This window comes from Trichomycterus rosablanca, chromosome 26 (assembly GCF_030014385.1).
Source record: "Trichomycterus rosablanca isolate fTriRos1 chromosome 26, fTriRos1.hap1, whole genome shotgun sequence".
Classification (NCBI taxonomy): domain Eukaryota; kingdom Metazoa; phylum Chordata; class Actinopteri; order Siluriformes; family Trichomycteridae; genus Trichomycterus; species Trichomycterus rosablanca.
Window position 1 is genome coordinate 588467 of NC_086013.1, and position 20863 is coordinate 609329.

The 20863-nt window shown below is 45.4% G+C and overlaps 1 protein-coding gene across 1 annotated transcript; it reads right to left on the reverse strand.

Annotated features, from left to right (window-relative positions):
• Positions 1-203: 203 nt before the first annotated feature.
• On the reverse strand, positions 204-19099 carry LOC134303669 (androgen receptor-like). The gene is made up of 6 exons (XM_062989146.1): positions 19036-19099; positions 16957-17253; positions 12352-12496; positions 4821-4951; positions 3094-3245; positions 204-2118 (listed from the first exon to the last, which is right to left on the reverse strand). Exons 1-6 carry the CDS (start codon positions 19097-19099, stop codon positions 1900-1902), a joined length of 1008 nt encoding a protein of 335 aa, XP_062845216.1. The 3' UTR covers positions 204-1899.
• Between the last annotated feature and the right edge of the window lie 1764 nt (positions 19100-20863).

Consider the following 20863-nt stretch of genomic DNA (forward strand, 5'->3'; position numbering starts at 1 on the left):
CTTTTCCTGTTCCAGCATGACATGAAGAACAGCTCGGTTAAAAAAACAGAAAACGTCAGTGTCTGGTTAAAAGTTTTGGTCATAAATTTACATTTACATTTTATAATTTATAATAATTAAATATCAAACACAATCGCTAAACGCAGTGGATTTTATTTATTTATTTCACACTGATTGATTTAGTAGTTTGATTGATTCTGGCATTTTTTTACTTCTTTTATTATCAAGATCATTTAATTATTCAGATCTACGGAGGCGTAACCGAGCGGCTCATCCCTAAAAACAGAGCGGGGGATATTAGGAGAAGGGCGGAGCAGGAGGAGGGAAGAGGGGGACAGACTGTGCCATGTTAGTCAGCTTTCGCTTAGCTGGTTAAGATTACAACAGATCTAAAATAGCTTTGTTTATCATCTGTAGAGATGGAAGTTAGCTAGCTATTTAGCTGTGGCGCAAGTATGCTGAGCTAATGCTAGCGAGGGATTGTGCGCGGTAAAGGTTCGGTTCATTTCAGGGCTCTTTGCGATCGTTTAGCGATACGTCGGATGTTTTTATGACTTATTGCTGATGAGGAGACGAGAGGAACGGGCGCTACGCTACGATAAAGGCGTCAGCGGTGAGCTGGAAGATTTACATCCAAGTGCAAAAGCGTTCGTTTAGTTTTCTTTGTTTTTGGCTAAAAAATTTCACAGAGAAAAAAAACAAAGTCGGACACGCAGCGGTAACGCTCAGAATAAAAAAGTAAAAGCGATGGGGCTGGAAGTGTTACAGTCGTACATGCAGAGATTTATTTACTGCAGAAGCACCGACACATGTTCAGCTACGTTCATATACAGGAGCGGCAGAGTTAGCTCGATTCGCTATAAAGAAAACCACGCGAGAACACGTTAGCGAGAGAGAGACTAGCCAGAAGTCAAATAAATTTAAACCCTTAATAAAACACGTTAGCAGCTTGGTTTCGCAGCGTGTTGACTTGTTGAATTGTTCCAGGTTTGCAGCCGTGATTTACGCTCTGATTACGTTCTGATTACGTTTTGATTGACGTATCAGGTTGCAAAATAGAAATAAAAATATAATCAGGCACGGATAAGAAGCACATTACGATTGTCGTCGATTTGGTCAGTGATTAAATTTGGAGTAAAAAGCAGCGCTAGCTTTATTCTGGTAGTCGTTTATTATTATTATTATTATTTTATGATGTTTTGAAAAGGCGTATGGCAGTTTACCTTTTAGACCTTTCAGACCTTTTAGACCTTTTATTATTTTTATTTTTTTAACATTTATTTAATATATTTTTTTTCCAAATGCATAGAGTCGTATGTGAAGTAAACAGACCTCAGAGCTTCTGAACGGGAAACTTTCTAGTGCAAACTTCGTCTTCTCACGGCTCAGATAAAACTAAAGGCAACGACGTCTCTTCTTTTATTATTTTATTATTTCTTTTTTCTTTCTTTTCTTTTCTCTTTTTTATAAATCTGTCCAACTGGTGACACGCCGAAGCTCTTCAGACTCTTCAGGAATAAAACGCTGGAGAGAAAAGTGAGGATGGGCGAGAGAGATACAGAGAGAGAGAGAGAGAGAGGAGAGAGCGACACCGGTGTGAGAAAATGATCTGAGATGATTTGTGAGCAGAAGATAGACCGGCGTAATGATGTAATGATCCTCCGCACATTTACTACCATTTCTTTCTGTTTTTTTTGTCGTAGAAAGAAAGAGAGAGGCAGCGCGAGAGGACAAAGAGAGAGCGAGTGTGAGAGGATGGAGAGAGCGAGTGAGTGAGTGCGAGAGAGAGAGAGAAAGTAAAAATGAGGACTTATTTTAAGTCTCCCTGCAGAACCATGACAAAAAAAAAGTGACGCCGGAGTCGAGGAACCGGACACGACGCGACCCGATCATAACAGATCAGACCAGATTCGGCTGGGTGGGCGTGTCCAGTCGCGGTGCGCGAGGGGGCGGAGTCACGCTTTTGTGGAACAGGATGGGTTTAGCCAGGCCGGCGAGGATCTTTGGTACCTGCACCGAGATGATTTCGCCGATCATCTCCGGGAAGCTCACCTTGGTGGGTAACGACTGAGCCTGAACAAACAGGTCGAAGGTGAACTGGTGCAGCTTCCGCACGATCTGCAACCACACAAATAAATAAATACATAAATATACAAATATATAAATATATAAATAAATAAATATATAAATAAATAAATATATAAATAATACAGAGTGAATATAAAGGTACGAGGAGGACGGTTTATAGAAGGGCGAGGAAATGTAGAGAGGAGGTGAGGAGAGATGTTAGACAGAGGAAAGGATAAAATAATAAATAAATAAATAAACAATATAATGGAGCAGAAGAGACGAAGAAAAAAAGAAGAAACGGAGGTGAAAAGAACTCAATAAGAAAGAACTCAGGAAGTGAAGCTGGACGAGGATTAAAGCAGAAATGAAGTCGGTTCTGAGAGGAGAGAGTCGAGTGGAGGAACCTGAAGAGACGGCGGGTCAGAGAGGTGAGAGAGCCGAGACGGAGTGAGAAAGAGAAAAGAGAAAAGAGAAGTACAAACAGCAGGAAAAGAAAATGAGGTCAGAAAAGAACAGAGAGAGAGAGAGTATACAAATATGTAAATGTGTCATGTCAATAAAGCAAATTGAATTGAATTGAATTGAATTGAGAGAGAGAGAGAGAGAGAGAGAGGAGAGTAAAAGAGCAGAAGAAAGAAAGAAGAGAGAATAAAAATACGGAAAAGACGAGAAACAAAAAAGAAAAGCAGAAACACACACACACACACACACACTAATCAAAAGCTGTGTGTTAGTGTAATTATTAGTGTGTGTATTGTAAATGTGCGTATTATTGTGTATGTATTAGTGTGTGTATTAGAGTGTGTATTAGTGTGTGTATTAGTGTGTGTATTAGAGTGTGTATTAGTGTGTGTGAGTGTGTGAGTGTAAGTGTGTGTGAGTGTGAGTGTGTGTGTGTGAGTGTGTGTGTGTGTGTGTGAGTGTGTGTGTGTGTGTGTGAGTGTAAGTGTGTGTGAGTGTGTGAGTGTGTGTGTGTGTGAGTGTGTGTGTGTGTGAGTGTGTGTGTGTGTGAGTGTGTGTTACCGGTTGTAGAGAGTCCATGAGGCGGGTGAGCTGGTAGAATCGTTGGGCACAGTTGCTCTTCCTGCCGTAGTTAATGAGACGATCGAGCTCGTTAATGTACGTCACCCTCAACTCATCAAAGTACTTCTGACTCTTCAGCCCCTCCACAGGAACTACAGGGGGAACGAGGGGGGTAAAATAGGGGGTAAAATTAGGGTGATACGGTGGAGAAGACGAATGTAAACGACTGAGCCGCGGACGGTATCTCGTTCTCTCATCCTGTAAACGCTAAAACCAATTGTTTTGGTAACGGGGACGGCGCTAAGTACCGCCGCGCTGACTGTGGGAAAGGCATCATAAACACTCCCGCTGAGACGGTGGGAACGGGGACGGGGTGCGGCGTTCCCGCGGGAATCCCGCTAAAGCGCGTATTAGGGATGTTCGGTGGTGATGAAGGAGCGGAGCGGAGCTCTTTACTTCTCCTCACCGTCACTCTGACTGGATTAAAGCGGACTGTCGATCGCTCATTCATCACCGCGGCAACCAGCGGGATCATCAGGATTCAGACTGTGAGGCGGAGTGCTGGAGAGGAGTAATGAGAACTGGTTTCTCTGGGATTCAGGGGACCGCAGGGTCAGAGACAGAAGAGTTGGATCTTTTCACCCAACTGGTCCATGATCAGGACCGGAGGGAACGTGGGGATTGTGGCGTGTGGCACAGCGGTGGCACACAGGGGTCAGGGACAGTTTTGGAAAAGGAAACACGAGCTGCAGTGAGAGTTTGGGAATGAGGAACGTCTGAGGACGGTGAGGATACGGTGATGACAGTCCGGAGACCGAAATGGAGCTTCAGGGGAGCGCGGTAATGTTCGGGGAGCGATGAGAGGCCTGCAGTGATGACTGAGCAACAGATACAGACTTTAGGGAACAACAAAAGGACCATACTGGGGCCAGCTGGACCTACGAAGGTTCTTCAAAAAGTTTCTGCACTTTCCCACACTCCCGACTGTCTGGAAGGTTCTGTAGGGACGGGACGGGGGTGTAGAGATGGTGCGGGGACGAATGCAGGTCTACAGTGAAGGTTTGGGGACAGATACAAGACGAGACAGACCTCCAGTAACAGCACGGAGACCAAGAAACAAAGAAGGTCTTGAGGTTCCAGTTCTCCTAACTGGCAGGGGACACGAACACAGACCTAAAGGTGACCACGGGGACAAGATGGAAACGGAACAGGAACAAACACATGACCTGCAGGGATGGTTGGACCGCGGTGAAAGTCTGGGGACCAGGACGGAGCTTTGGTGACGGTTGGAGAAGGAAGTTGGACCTGTTGGGATGGAACGGGGCAGGGGACGGACCCACGGTGATGGTTTGGACACAGAGAGGTCGTCATCGCCCATGGTCGTTTCTGAACCTTTGGTTGCTATGGTTTCTTTGATGCCAAGCACTGACGCCATGGTGGTACGGCGTACTTTACCGGCTCGTATCTACCGAGCGCATAATTAGCATAAAGTTACGCTCGCTCCGCCTCCTGTCGCGGGGAATTAAATTCCGAAGCTTCGTGGCATCTCTGCCGATGTGAGCGCGTGGTCAGCGGTAAAGGACAGAGACAAGGACTGTGGGGATTTGTGGGTGGAGACCGGTGACGAGCTTTAAGGACGAGTTTGTATAAAAAGTTCGGGATGAGGGAACGTAGTGGCGGCGCATTATTTGCATTGTGGCGGCGCGCTCTGATTGGTGGCTACTCACTGATGCTGAACAGTAGGAGGGCCTTCATGCAAAGGAACTCTTCCTGTGTGACCTGCAGCAGGACGAACTCCTGCGACAGGTTCTTCATCTGCATACAGTGCTCGTACATGCTGGAGATGTGCATCCTGCGACTGGGCGAGAGACACCCACACAGAGAGAGAGAGAGAGAGAGAGAGAGAGGAAACCACATGATCTTGGATTTACGATCTCACTTATGCATTAATAGGTATTAAATATTTACACTCATTTAAACACGTTTTAATGCAGCGTAACGACCACACGTCGTGAGGACGAGAGAGAGGAACAGAGGACAGAGATGGGAGTCAGAATCAGCTGGGAAATGTGGGGCTCGGAGCACCAAAACCACGCCCGGATTAATCACTGTTTGGTCGAATTGTTGGGCATGGTTGTATCAAGGCTTACATGGCTGTACCAAGATTTTGGAGTGTGTCTGTGGACGTTTGTACCCATCATTTGTGAGGTCGGGCAGTAATGTTAGAAGAATATTCCATTTCAGCTGTGTGACTCCATAGTAAGAGAGTGCAGGTGCTTGTCTGGCCTGCCTGCAGTCCTGACCCACCTTCACACCCACAACAACTGGTGTCCCCAGTTCCCCAATTATTACAGAACGTTGTTCGAACAAAACAAGGTCAATAATAATAATAAATATAATAATAATAATAATACATATGAAAATAATAAATATAATAATAATAATAATACATATAAAAATAATAAATATAATAATAATAATAATACATATAAAAAGAATAAATATAATAATAATAATACATATAAAAGTAATAACTATAATAATAATAATAATAAATATAATAATAAAAAGAATAAATTAAAAATAAATATAATAATAATTATAAATATAATAATAATAATAATAATCATATGTATAATTAAATGTGTAATAATATGTATAATAAAAATAAATAAAATAATAATAATAATAAATATAATAATAATAATAACAATAAATATAATAATAATAATACATATAATAATAATAATAAATATAATAATAATAATAATAAATATAATAATAATAATAATAATAATAAAATAAAAATAATAATAAATATAATAATAATGGATTTTGTGTTCATTTTTAAATGACCAACCAGGGGGCCACAGTCCACCAGGATGTGTGTGTGTGTGTGCCCTGTGATGGACTGGCGACCTGTCCCCGGTGTTTCCTGTCTCACTGCGACCCTGACCAGGATACAGAGGTGATAAACTGACGAATAAATGAGTGAAGTTTTGTGATGTCAAATTTAATTTGCCACCTCAATAGTTCAAAGGTCAGTGAACAAGCACTACGAGTTGTTGATGCAGATCCCGCTCAAGCAGACCCAGGTGAGGAAGCTCCTACCATTTCGATTAGATAGTACCCACATACACACACCATCATCATCATGGATTCATCGACTTTGTGGTGTCGAAGGGGTGAAAGAAAAACACTTCTGATCTTGGGGGGTCTGAGAGAGAGAATCGTAGAGATGCGCTGGCATAAAGAACCCTGATTATCCCAAATGTGTTTGATATGAAGCGGAGGACGATCGTGTGAGCGCCTCTCTGAGCGAGATGGACGGTCTGGGATCATCACGATTATCCCGTCTGCTGCTTCAATCACTCCGAGCTTCAACATGACATCAGATATAAATCCGATAAAATAAAAACAGGAATCAACGTATCACGTTTGAGAGGGTTTAATATTGTTTAGCGTTTCATCTCTACATGAGGATCACAGAGACGCCCCACACGTGGCCTTCTGAGGCGGGGGGGCGACGAAACAAGAGGAACGCCGAACGAAAATCTGCAACGGTATCGATTCGGTGACAAAGTCCCTGGTTCAATCCTGTTCACTGTTGGGCCCCTGAGCAAGGCCCTTAACAAGCTAGCACTGGGTCACAAGTGTGTAAGAATGAGCTGGTTTGCATGTTCTCCCTTGTTTCAAGTGTGTGTGTGCCTTGTGATAAATTGGTGACTGTCCGGGGTGTTTCCTGCCTTTCCCCTAGTGAATCTGACCCACCGGGACCCTGACCAGGATACAGCAGTAGTAAACAAACACTGAATGAATGAATGAATCAGAATGAAGCAGTGGGTTCAGCGGACGGAGGACGGAGATCACAGGGAGGAACTCGTGATCTAAACGAGGCCCAAAGGAGAACAAAAGACCGACGGGCCGCGAGAGAGGACAGAAAAAATGAAGAACTAAGCGACGGCGGATAAACGAGAAGGAAAAGTGGAGACGAGACGAGCTGAGACGAGGCGAGATGATCAGGGATGGTTCTGAAATCATCTCTCGTTAAGCGAGACGAGGACGAGCCGAGAGACTCGCACCAGATAAACCAGAGAAGAAAAGTCCCCGAAATATCACCGGCGCATTTCTCTCCCCCCGCGCTGCACACATCCCGGGCGAGACGGACAATGCGGGCGAGTGAAGAGCGGCGGAGAGGAGCAGATGCGTTTCATCTTCCTCTTTTATCATCCTCCTCTGTTAGCGAGGGGAGGAGGAGGAGGAGCGAGCGAGGGGTATTGAAGGAGTCCGCTGGCGCCGAAATCCAATCTGCAGCGTGACAAAAAAATCCTGCACATCTTAATAAGACAACAGAAGCCCAAACAAACCCGGCACGGTTCTATTGTGGTCCGGAGGACCACCGTGGGGGGTGCCGGAAAATTCTGGGTGGGGAGAGAGTGTAGACTTAACGAGAACGACAGACAAAGTTAGAAGAACGTGATGAAAGAGAAATCTGGTTTCTTTCTTGAAGGTTCCTCGGACAGTTCCTCAGATCTTTAGTGGAAGCGTTTCCTCTTCACGGTTCCTTTCTGCTCCGAACGGTTCTCACAAACCTTTACAGCTCGGACTCTTTACTTCTCACGAGTATTAACACAACACAGTTCGAACCATAACTGCAGGGACTCGTGTCCATTTTACCACAAGAGCTTACAGAGCAGTGATGTGAGCCACACTAAGGTCCAGCATCCACGCAGAACCTTCAGAAAATCAAACAAAAAAATAATCAGCTCGTAAATCCTGTCCAGCTCTTTAATCGTACGATTTTATTTCCCTACGACCCCAATTACGTCGTCCAGTGTCCGAATCTGCTCCCGTCTTCCTCTACCCCCCTGCAGACTTAAAAAAAAAAAAAAAAAACACCCCTGCGGCGGGTTCCATCCTTAAAGAGACGCCGAAACCCAGACGATCGTAATGTTCCGACTTTTCACCCTAACGTCGTCCATCAAACGGGACAAACGCTTTACGCCTAAAGTTTGTTTCTGCATTTTCTCCCTTTATCTCCCAGTTTAGTCGTAGCCAGTTCCTCTTCCTCTGCTGGAGACCCCGATGATGTATGAGTTTGGTATATTCTCCTGACACACCCTCCCTCCGACACGCACTCCACCGACCCCTTTTTATCCCCCCGTACTTCGGTGGATCGGTGCGTGAGGTCGGTCTCGCTCACGGAGAGTCACGCGCTGATCTCCACGTTCCTCCACTTCTGTACAGGCGCCTCGGGATACTAACCAGGGTCCTTACACAGCGTCCAAGACCCCGCCCACTTTTTTGTCTCATCTTTTCCCACCCAGCAGACTAGTGGAGGATTTTGTCTGCTGCTCTGTGTGCACTGATGATCGTGACCGCTATTTATCGGAGTGATCTGTTTTGGTATCCCACCACCACTGACACCTGGGTTAGATTCTACACGGTGCCATAAGTCAGACAGGTGTCCGTAAAGACATGATTGGCTATGGCGGGGCACTGTCATGGAATAGAAGCAAAGCAGCAACGTGAGAGTCAGAAACTCCTGTCTGGTCGGGGTCGAGGTTCGGGTGCGAGGGGGTCACATGAGGCACTGCAAATTTCAAACTGCATCCCGAACTTGACGTTTCGTTCTTGGTGTGATTTTAAATCTAATAATAAACACTGGTCTCTCTCTCGGTGCCCTGCCCTCGCCCGCCGGAACAGCGCTGGCATTAAGTTTTGGGATGACCTTTATGAGGGCGACTCACTTTGCTCTTTAAGCCTCGTTACGCTGGGTACGTGCCCCGCCCCGCTCTGACCTGTCTCGTTACCTTCACCGTCGAGAATTACGGCTCTCGTTCCCTGAACCTCCTCCTGAGCCTCGGCGGGGGAGAAGCTCTTCAGGACGCTTCCGGCCCAGGAGGGGGCTCTCCTCATCAGGGGGGTGAAAGTGCCAAAACCTCCCCAGAGGGGCCCTTGTTGCTATCCTTCATAGCGGGGTGTGAGGTGTTCCCCCTCCGAAACGCTGTAGTGGAACAGCGAGAAACGGACGAATATTTTACAAGAACAAAAGTGTGAAGCTTAGAGGAGAGCCGAGGGAAGGTTCGAGCCCGGTCCAAATAATTATGGAAACGTGGGCGGCTCAGGAATTATTGGCACCCTCGGTGTAGATGGAAAATGAAGCATGGTCTAGTCCCTGAGGACAAAGCGATGGACCATAAAGACCTGGTTTGGTTTGGATAAACTCCAGTGGTCTCAACCCCACTCAGCACCTTTGGGATGAGCAACTCCAAACGGATGAAGAGTGGTTCAGTTGTTCCGAGGAACTGCTGAAACCGATCTTCCTGGAGTTGTGGAACATCCACGATTCTGTGCAACAAAGAGACCGTCCATCACAAAGTGCTGAGCGGTGAAAAGACTAAATGCCTGCAGATCTCCAGGGGTTCCTGGGTTCCTCTCCTCAGCGATGATGACCATCTCCACCTTCAAAGCACTTCTGCGCCCTTCCAAAAGTCATAAACCGGACTTTGGATGAACTGGAACCACCACCGTGACCTTGATTTGAGCCAGAATAAGATGACCTGTCTGATCTTCACACCCTGAGAGACCTGATTGTCAGAAGATCTTCAGAAGATCAAGTCTTTGCTCCATGGATCTACTGAGGTTCCACCCAAACCTTCAGGCTCCCAGCAAGGTGGCTCGTCCAACTGGGACCCAGCGGTGCCGAAAAGGACCAGAGTTTGGGATCTGTGTTTGTGTGACGGGGTGATGGGGTGGCACAGGAAGCAAGGAGTGGCATCTTAGAGGGTGGATGAGCAGTCTGGGTGGGTAGTAATAGGGTGGACAGGTTACGTGGACCGGATGATGAGCCTGACAATGATGTGGCCTGGAAGGAACTGGCACTACCCGGTGGTTAGGGTGGTGCTGGACTGGGAATGGGAAAGGGTGAAACTAACGAGACAGGCGTCGACAGGCACTTGCCACACGGTGGGCGTTAACGGGCATTTGGACCGGCGCTTCACGTCCACACACGTCTTTTATTCGTTGTTTTGTTTTGGTCGTCTTCTCCTCTTTGGAACGGTTTCGTCTGCTCCTCAGAGAGAAGAAACAAAAACCAGAACCAGCCTACGTTTCACCGTCCTCCAGAACCAGGGAGGGAACGGGGGGTGGACGGGGACGGGGGGAGAGCGTGCCAGTGAGGGGAGGTGGAAAAGAGTCGAAACTTTAGATTAAATGAAACGACAAACAAACAAGAAATAAATATATTAAGGGACAAAGAGAAACAGAAAAGAAATAAACAAGCGAGAAACGAAACGAGAAAACGATCGTGAGCGCGAGACGTACGAGAGGAGAAATAAATAAACGAGGACGGAAGAGTGAAGGATGGATCGAGGAGGACGACTGGGAAAAACAACAGGGAGGATCTTTACTTTATGACTTTATAGATTAAAAGAGAAAAAAAGAGGACGAGGAGGGACTGAGAACTAGAGGAAAGGAAATAAAACGAGGAGACGAACGAAACGAGAGACGAGATGCCGGAGGGGGAACGTGAGGGAGGATGATGAGACGCAGACCGAGAGGACGAGGGTCAGAGAGGAGCGACCGAGGGGGATAAAACGAGACGTAGAGTTTATAGATTTAAACAAGCGGTAAACGACACCACCCCGATACTAACGGCATCCAGGGTTCGAATGCACCGCGGCGCTATCGCGTCTCTATTCATGATCTTTCCTCCCGATTTAATGTGGCCAGTTTGTCTTCCGCTGCTGAGGGAGACCCGATTCCATCTGAGGAGAGCACGTCACTGTACACGCGTCTCTTCCACCAATCAGGGTCCTTACACAGCGTATGAAGATCCCACCCACACACAGTCCGGTCGTCCCACCCTGCAGATACGGTGGCCAATTAGTATCGGCTGCAGGCACTGCCAATTACGCCCGCCAGAGGGCGCCCAGCCGACCGGTGGCAACGCCAAGAACTGTCCCAAGAACTGCTGAAACCGATCTTCCTGGGATTGTGGAACATCCATGAATCCGTGCAACAGGCAGACCGTCCATCACAAAGTGCTGAGCGGTGGAAAGACTGCAGACCTGCCTGCAGACCTCCAGGGGTTTCTGGCTTCCTCTCCTCAACGACGATGACCATCCCCACCTTCAACGCACTTCTGCGACCTTTCAAAGGTCATAAACCAGGCTTTGCAGGAACTGGAACCACCCACCGTGATCTTGATTTGAGCCAGAATAAGATGACCTGTCTGATCTTCACACTCTGAGAGACCTGATTGTCAGAAGATCATCAGAAGATCAGGTCTTTGCTCCAAGGATCTACTTAGATTCCACAAGGTGGTTCGGCCTAGCGTACGTGGAGTTCAGAATCTCGGTGCTGGTGTGATAGCGGAATATCCCGCTGTAACACCTGGGTTTCTCTATTCAGACACTGTCGGGCCCCTGAGCTGGGCCCCTCGATCACAGTTGTAGCGTATGCTACAGACCAAACAAGGTTGCCAAATATTCACTTTGTCCCCTTAAGTCCAGGAAAATGATCTAAATCCCGATACCCTCATCCCACGGACGTCAGGGTGATGATGGAGCGCTCCTGTCTCCCATTCCTTTGTGTCCCGGTGAAAGATCTTCATCGACGACCGTTCATCTCCCGCCCGGAGTCCGGTGGCGTCCAGAAGACGGATCACGCGTGATTAAAGTGCTGAGGTGTGGGGGTGTGGGGAGGGGTGTGGAGAGGAAAACAGATTTTATAAAGAAAAGGTTTTATATCGTCAGCTAGTTAGAGATCGCACAGGCTAAATGTCTCTCCAACTCATTAAAGCCTCGTTACGGCCCGTAACGACACGCTCTCGCTAACAATTTAGCTTTTAATATCGCGCTGCGTGCGCGGCGCAGAGACAAGCTAACAAGACAGTTTGGGAAATTGCCGTTAAAAAAGGGAGGAAATTAACGCAGCGGTGGCGAGACGGGACCAGACGATTAGAGAAACGGCAGCCGTGGACGGAATATAATCACGACTTCACAAAGGCTGAAGGAGATACAGGAGGGGGGAGGTGAGGCTGCGGGCAAATGTGCCTCTTCACGTGCCTATCCTGGGTGCAGCCACCTGAGATGATGGCTCTCACTTTGTTTCAGTGGAGTCCCAAAGCCTTTGTTTACTTTTCCAGACTGATATTTTGTAAGAGTGGATGGTGTGTGTGTGTGTGTGTGTGTGTGAGGGGTGTGATTACTTTTTCACACCATGAAGAGAAAATGAAAGTAAAACTGGACTGACTCGTTGAAGACCAGGTCCGGAGCGAAGTACAGCATCCGAGCGTTGACGTTCTTGTAGGATCTCCATCCCAGAGCGAAGACCATGACGGCCATCCAGGCGTGCTGGATCATGGTCATCTGATCATCCACGTGCAGGTTACGGAACCCTGCAATTAAATATATATATATATAATAAAATATATACATAAATTTAATATAACAAACATCTACGCTTACATTTACAGCATTTGGCAACCTGGCAGTGGTGAGGCTTAAACCAGTGACCTTCTGATTACTAAAACCTCAGTCCACCTGTGAAGCATTGTGGAGGGTGTGTCGCCACCTAAACTTCTCCCTGATCAGCTCCTCAGTAGAGGATTCTAATCAGACCGGAACTCATAATCAGATATATACAGTGTATCACAAAAGTGAGTACACCCCTCACATTTCTGCAGATATTTAAGTATATCTTTTCATGGGACAACACTGACAAAATGACACTTTGACACAATGAAAAGTAGTCTGTGTGCAGCTTATATAACAGTGTAAATTTATTCTTCCCTCAAAATAACTCAATATACAGCCATTAATGTCTAAACCACCGGCAACAAAAGTGAGTACACCCCTAAGAGACTACACCCCTAAATGTCCAAATTGAACACTGCTTGTCATTTTCCCTCCAAAATGTCATGTGATTTGTTAGTGTTACTAGGTCTCAGGTGTGCATAGGGAGCAGGTGTGTTCAATTTAGTAGTACAGCTCTCACACTCTCTCATACTGGTCACTGAAAGTTCCAACATGGCACCTCATGGCAAAGAACTCTCTGAGGATCTTAAAAGACGAATTGTTGCGCTACATGAAGATGGCAAAGGCTACAAGAAGATTGCCAACACCCTGAAACTGAGCTGCAGCACAGTGGCCAAGATCATCCAGCGTTTTAAAAGAGCAGGGTCCACTCAGAACAGACCTTGCGTTGGTCGTCCAAAGAAGCTGAGTGCACGTGCTCAGCGTCACATCCAACTGCTGTCTTTGAAAGATAGGCGCAGGAGTGCTGTCAGCATTGCTGCAGAGATTGAAAAGGTGGGGGGTCAGCCTGTCAGTGCTCGGACCATACGCCGCACACTACATCAAATTGGTCTGCATGGCTGTCACCCCAGAATGAAGCCTCTTCTGAAGTCTCTACACAAGAAAGCCCGCAAACAGTTTGCTGAAGACATGTCAACAAAGGACATGGATTACTGGAACCATGTCCTATGGTCTGATGAGACCAAGATTAATTTGTTTAGTTCAGATGGTCTCAAGCATGTGTGGCGGCAATCAGGTGAGGAGTACAAAGATAAGTGTGTCATGCCTACAGTCAAGCATGGTGGTGGGAATGCCATGGTCTGGGGCTGCATGGGTGCAGCAGGTGTTGGGGAGTTACATTTCATTGAGGGACACATGAACTCCAATATGTACTGTGAAATACTGAAGCAGAGCATGATCCCCTCCCTCCGGAAACTGGGTCGCAGGGCAGTGTTCCAGCATGATAATGACCCCAAACACACCTCTTAGACGACCACTGCTTTATTGAAGAGGCTGAGGGTAAAGGTGATGGACTGGCCAAGCATGTCTCCAGACCTAAACCCAATAGAACATCTTTGGGGCATCCTCAAGCGGAAGGTGGAGGAGCGCAAAGTCTTGAATATCCGCCAGCTCCGTGATGTCGTCATGGAGGAGTGGAAAAGCATTCCAGTGGCAACCTGTGAAGCTCTGGTAAACTCCATGCCCAGGAGAGTTAAGGCAGTTCTGGGAAATAATGGTGGCCACACAAAATATTGACACTTCAGGAACTTTCACTAAGGGGTGTACTCACTTTTGTTGCCGGTGGTTTAGACATTAATGGCTGTATATTGAGTTATTTTGAGGGAAGAATAAATTTACACTGTTATATAAGCTGCACACAGACTACTTTTCATTGTGTCAAAGTGTCATTTTGTCAGTGTTGTCCCATGAAAAGATATACTTAAATATCTGCAGAAATGTGAGGGGTGTACTCACTTTTGTGATACACTGTATATAATATATATGTATATAATTACACCTTTATACAGATTACACATCAGTGAGAATTTATTTACATGTATAAGGAACTCAGTTGGTTGCTCCTCATTATATTCGTCCGCCATGTTTGTAGTTTTTTGCGAGAAAAGTCGTGCCGCACTGAATGCTGGGATTGATCTTCAGCGCTGAGGAGGCGTCCGACGCTCCCTCGTCATTCAGTCAGATCATCACTCAGAATTAAGGCGCCTCAGCAGGAGCATTTTAAGGGAGCTGAGGATTTAGACACGCCCTCTTCTCGGGAGTGTAGGATGATGGGAAATGCGTCTCCGTTTCAGATTCGACTCCTGTGGCCTCAGATAAGAGGAACTGGAGAGTGAGGGGATGAATTAGGACTCACCTCTTTGTGCGACTGTACTTCACGTTTAACTTCTCAGGTTTACACAGGAATAGATTTAGGGTAGTTGTAGCCTAGTGGGTAAGGTGCTGGACTAGTAATCACAAGGTTGCTGGTTTAAGCCCCACCACTGCCAGGCCCTTAACCCTCAATAGCTTAGACTGTACACTGTCACAGTACTGTAAGTCACTTTGGATAAAAGTTTCTGCTAAATGCTGTAAATGTGATTTATTGAAATAAAAAGTTGCCCGTGTTTTTGATGGACGGTGAGATGATCTGAGCTGCTGACGGCGATGTCTCTAACGTGGGTGTGTTTAGCAGAAACGGGACCGTTCTGACCCGACAGGCTCTTTTATATCTGGTTGTGTTGTGTTTGATAATCTCTCCGCTCTCTTCATTTTACTTGCTAATACGGCGTGTTTTTTATTTAATGCGACCTCACATTTATTTCTCTAAATGAACCCGCCGGAGCTTTCAGATGTTTTATTTATAAACCGCTGAACAATTTGTGGTGTCAACCTGACCCTAAATTTCCTCACAATTATTTCCAGTTAGGCAGAAAATGTCGTGAGCTCGAAGGAACTCGAGAACCTTTAAAAATAAAAACATAATTTTATAAACGAATTTATAATCCTGTTTTAAAAAGGAAAACTGAAGACGCGACCCACGAGAAGATGATGGAGGATCAATCATCAAAGCTTGTTAGGAAATTTTGGAGAATCACTCAAAAGTCGCATCACTCAGCTGGTGCATCTACTGGATTTTCAGCCCCCCAGTGTTTCAGTGGGCATTCGTTCTGCGACGGTCCATTGTTATATTATTATTATATTATTATAATAATTTCAGTAGTGATTTTATAAGTTTTATATAAGTTTTTCAATAAGAATTTTAAAGTTTTGTCATTATACTTATTAGCATTATTATTACTATTATGTTAAATAATGTCAAATTTCTTCTTATTTTTTAAATGAATACTAAAATATCATTATTATTAAAATGTATTATTAACATTTATTATTATTATTGTTGTTATTATGGACAAGTGAGTGATTTATGATGATTTATGATGAGTGAGCTGAGGAACGTTTCAGTGGGCATTCGTTCTGCAATGGTCCATCGAACATCGGACCGTTGCGTCCAGGAGGTCGTTCTGACCTGGACTGGAAATAAAAACATTTTTTGATAGATGCTGATGATAAATAAATGAGGGGCGTCATAAATAATCCTGGAACTGAGGGAGGGCTGGGTTGGAGCAGAAGGGCAGAAGATGTTGGAGATATCTCCAGCTTTCACCAGGACCTGATTAAAGACTGTAAGAACTGACCGATTGGTTTATTTTTATACAAATTCTGCAGCCAGTGGTGGCTCAGTGCTTAAGATACTGGAATAGTGATCAGAAGGTCATTGGTTCAAGCCCCACCACTTCCAGGTTGCCACCGGTGGGCCCAGAGCGAGGCTCTTATCCCTCATCTACTCGCAGCTGTAGGTTGGACTGGATTAAACGTAAATAAATGCAGTAAAGTTTCAGGAACTCCAGTGACCTCAACCTTATGGAACAATGTTAGGATGAATCAGAATGCTGACTAAGAGCCAGGCCTCTGTGTACAGATGTGGAACATTCAGTAAAACAGAACAGAACTGCTCACGGTACGTTTAATTTCAGACGCTCATTAGCGAGTCCCCGTTTTCCCGCCCTTTATCCCCCGTCTGTGTCTCGCCCGTCTCACGCGCCCCGCCTGCCTCACGCCTCACGCCCCCCCCCCCCCCCCCCCCTCACTTAATTTTTTTTTATTAATTTTTTTATAATTATTTTAATTTTTTATTATTTTATAAGTTGTCATTATTATTATTAGTAGTAGTATTACTATTAATAATATATTATAATGATTTTTATAAATTATTTTATTATTATTAATAATAATATTATTGTTGTTTTTAGAAAGTTTGTAATTATTATCATTATTATTAATATTATTATTTTTATTAATAATAAGTTTTGTCATTATTGTATTATTATTATTAATAATAAAATGATTAAAATATCATAATTATCAAAAAATAATAATTATTATTATCTATTATTATTGTTATTATTATTTTTTTATTGTTATTGTGATTATTATTGTTTCTATTATTATTATTATTATTATTATTATTTGAATTTTGTACGTTCTGTACCCATGAACCCACCTGGCAGTCCTTTGGCCCATTTGACCACTTTAACCAGCTGCCTCTCGCCAAGCTCGTTGAGGCTGGTGAGGAGGGCGGCGGCCGAGTCGGGCTGGGCGTGGTCGTGTCCGGCGTTCACCACCTCTGGCTCGATGGACTCCAGGATGCTGAGGAAGACGAGCTGAGAGTGGAACGTCAGACCGGCTTTGGGTGACAGATACGGGATGGACTCGACCGAGCCGGGACCGGCGGGCAGCACCGGGACCTGACCCTCCTCGTCCAGAGACTTCAGCTGACCGATCTTCTTCAGTTTACGAGCTGGAACACAGAGAGGAGAACAGATTAAAGTCCGGCTGATTCCTGCACATTTTAGATCAGATCTCTACCTGTGCTAATATGTATATAATAAATATATAATATATAATATATGTGTGAGGGCGCGGCACTGCGGCAGACGCCTCGTCTGGAAGTGATAACGCTAACTAAACTCAGCGCTGATTGATTAGCTGAACTGATGTGTTCATCTGAGAGCTGCCAAATGGGTTCCTGGCCGGTTCTCCTGCGCTGTGGACAGACGTCCTGCAACCCGTCACTAAAAATCCTTCAAAATCCCTCAAAATCCCTCAAACTGGGGCTCAGTCCTGAACTCCTGTTGTGTTTAATGTAAGAAACATGGACGTCCTGGATCTTTTACAGTGTTTATGGACTGTTTGTGCAGTAAAGTGTTTATCAGGGAATCGAGCAGCTGCCGAAGTGACCGGTGGAACTTTTACGATGCTGAAGGTCAGAACGTGTAAATATTTGCATAAATATTCCAGATATATGAAACACTCGTGTACGATCCGTTATGAATGCACTGGAATGAAAGTGCCGGGGGGCGAGAGCACTCGGGTTCGAACGGTTTGGCCGGGGTGCTCCCCCCCCCGTCAGCTTGGATTCATTTAACTTCACTTTGTTCGACATCTGCGGTTTTAAATGCGCTTCATAAATAAAGTGGACTTTTTGGTGGTAAAAGCGCTTTCATCTCTCGGTCTCAGTCGCTCCTCTCCCTCGTGCTCTCTGTACGCCAGCATCTCTATCTGTACATCCTCGCTGTAAATAATCCTCGTCATCGCACGGACTGTTAGCTTTAAGCGCTTTATAAACCCATAAACGTCGCTGGGACGGGATGGGATCTAGTGATACGTGGGGGGTCCGGTTCTCCTCTTGAGTGTTGACTGATGAAGTTTAGGTTTATCAGGGGTCACTGAAAAACCTCCGTTTAAAGCATATTAGTTTTAACAGCGCTGACAGGTCCAGAATGAAGCCCAGGGGCCGAATGTGGCCCACAGATGGAGCTCCTCCTCATAATGCTCATGCAGAACACCAACAAAGGTTCTGCAACAGTTCTAGTGAGCAGAGGAACCTCAATGACTTCAACAACCACCATCCAAGATTTTATAATAGAGAAGCTGATGGCAGCGTGAGCTAATGCACTAGTGCACCGCTGTGGAGACCAAGGGTCAGGATCTAGGGTTAGAACCTGGAGTCAGAACCTGGGGGGTTCATCCCTGAGCAGTTGAGTAGAGATATTAACAGGCGTGGTGGCTTTGTATTGATGCCCACGCTCAGGTGTCCACATAGTTTTGGGCTTATGGTCTTCAAAATGCGGAAGCTGAGTGACGTAATGTGACTTTTTTAATCCTGACCAATCAGAACGCAGCTCATGAAAGTACATACATATATATATACACACACGATACAGCCAAAAGTATTCGGACACCTAACTAGAGTGACCTCTGTGGTCTTTTCAGCTCTCTGAGAAGCTAAGTATGGGAATTTGTGCCCATATAGTAAGTATGTCTGGGCACTGATCGATCAGTCAGTGTTCCGGTTCATCCCTGAGCTGGTGAGTGGGGCTGAGGTCAGGGCTCTGTGCAGGACGCTGGAGTTTCTTTGCTTTGTGCATCTCTGAGACGTCACGGTGGTGAGAGGAACAGTAATGGTTGATGACAGTGAAACGACAGCGGGGCGTAAAAACGGCCGTCACGGCTTCAACCTGGAAAATAAATTCCTTCATCTGTTCCATCACTCCACGTCCCCTCAAAAAATAATTCAAACCTTCAGCTCCCCTCAGCAGAACCTGCAGCAGCTTCTGAAGCTTCACCACACCGCTGGGATTCATAATTTACTGATAATACATCATTTTATAAAAGCTTATTAATATTAATGTTCATATTCAGCTCAGATTTCTATCAGACAAACCGACTGTACAGAGGATTGATCCTAAATACTGAGGTCTGCTCAAATAGCCACACCGACTGCTTAGGAAAGACCATTTCCTCTTCCTGTTCCAGCAGACGCCTGACCGGCTGACAGCACCGCTAGGACTTCGAACCCCGGATCCTGGCCGTGATAGAGAACAAACTTAATAATAATTAAATAAATAAAGCAGCCGGTTCCTGAAGCTCTGAGTTTAATGAAACGTGATTTATTTACTTTTATATTTGCAGGTTTATATTTTTATTGTTCTGTCGCCCTGGTGACCTTCTGCGTCGGATGAAAATAGGAACTGTTCGGCTGTAGTTTGTTGTTGTGAAGTTTCCTGTTTGGTCTGGTGGTTCTAGATAAGAAATTCGGAGCGGGGGGGGCAGTGCCCTGGGGAAGGGGGCGTGGGAGGGGTAGGTCCGTGATCTTCACTTTTATGTTGGGGTGTAACTGAACCCATGAGGAGCTCAAACCTTCTGTCCTTAATAAATAAATAATAAATCTGCTTTGAACAGTAAAAGCTCTGATTTTTGGAAGGAAAAAAACTAAAAACTAAAAAATAAATAAAATAAAAAAGTAAAAGTAATTTTTAAACAGGTGTAAAGATTCTTCTGAGATATTTTGTGCTGTTATTGTTGCAAAATTATTGTTTAAAATAAATAAATAAATAAAAAAACAACAAACTGCAGAAAAGCACCTTCGTGGCGCGATGCTGCCACCACCACACTTCACAGTTCTCCTACAGTTTGCTTTCCTGATACTCAGTTAAAGAGACTTTCTGTACACACTTCTTCCCCGCCCTTCATTCTTTACTATTTTTATATATGGTCAAAAGTATGTGGACGCCGAACCACCGAACCACCAAACCATGAGAATCACAATAAAACCACGAGCTTCAGTACGGAGAGCTTCCTCAAGGCTCGGGTGTTCAATGCAGCAGATCTGATCAGCATAAGGACCTGAGGGACTTTGATCAGGACCAGGTCGTTAGAGAGGGGTGTCACAGATGGGCGTGGCAACTCCGCGTCCACAGAGGTCCGAGGACGTGTAGGCTGTGGAGTGTAGTACGGACCAACAGAAGATCTACTGAGGACCAAACTGCAGATGATTTGAATCCTGGTGATGAGGTGAATCCAACCCTCCTGTGCCAGTCAGAGTACCCATGCATCTCCTGCCCACTGTTTAAAGCACCTATAATGTGCACACAGGTTTCAGAACTGGACATCAGAGCAACAGAAGAAGGTCGACAGGTCAGACGAATCCTGTTTCTTTCTGCTATATAAGAGGCCCAAAAAAGACACAACATGGTCAGGGTTCCAGTGCAGCTGCCCCCCTGTTTTCTGATCTGGTGTTTAACCTCCTCTCAGTCCTGATGTTCTGGTATGAAGTTTGGAGGGATCGTCGATCCTGTTACTGCAGGATTTCAGGAACTGAGCGTAACTCAGGCGTCACTCGGCGGCGGCGGCGCTCTGCAGAGCGACTCTTTATTTTCGGGTGGAACGAAGCGAGAGCCGCGAGCGAGAGACAAACCTGCCATCAAAATAAAAAACAGGGCAGACGGGAAGATTTGTAACGTCGCTTCAAAAAAACACAGAACCACTCGAGGAAAGTTCAGCGGTGGAAGTTCAGCGTGAAAACGCGGGAGTGTTTCAATAAAATAATAAAATAATAATAAATAATA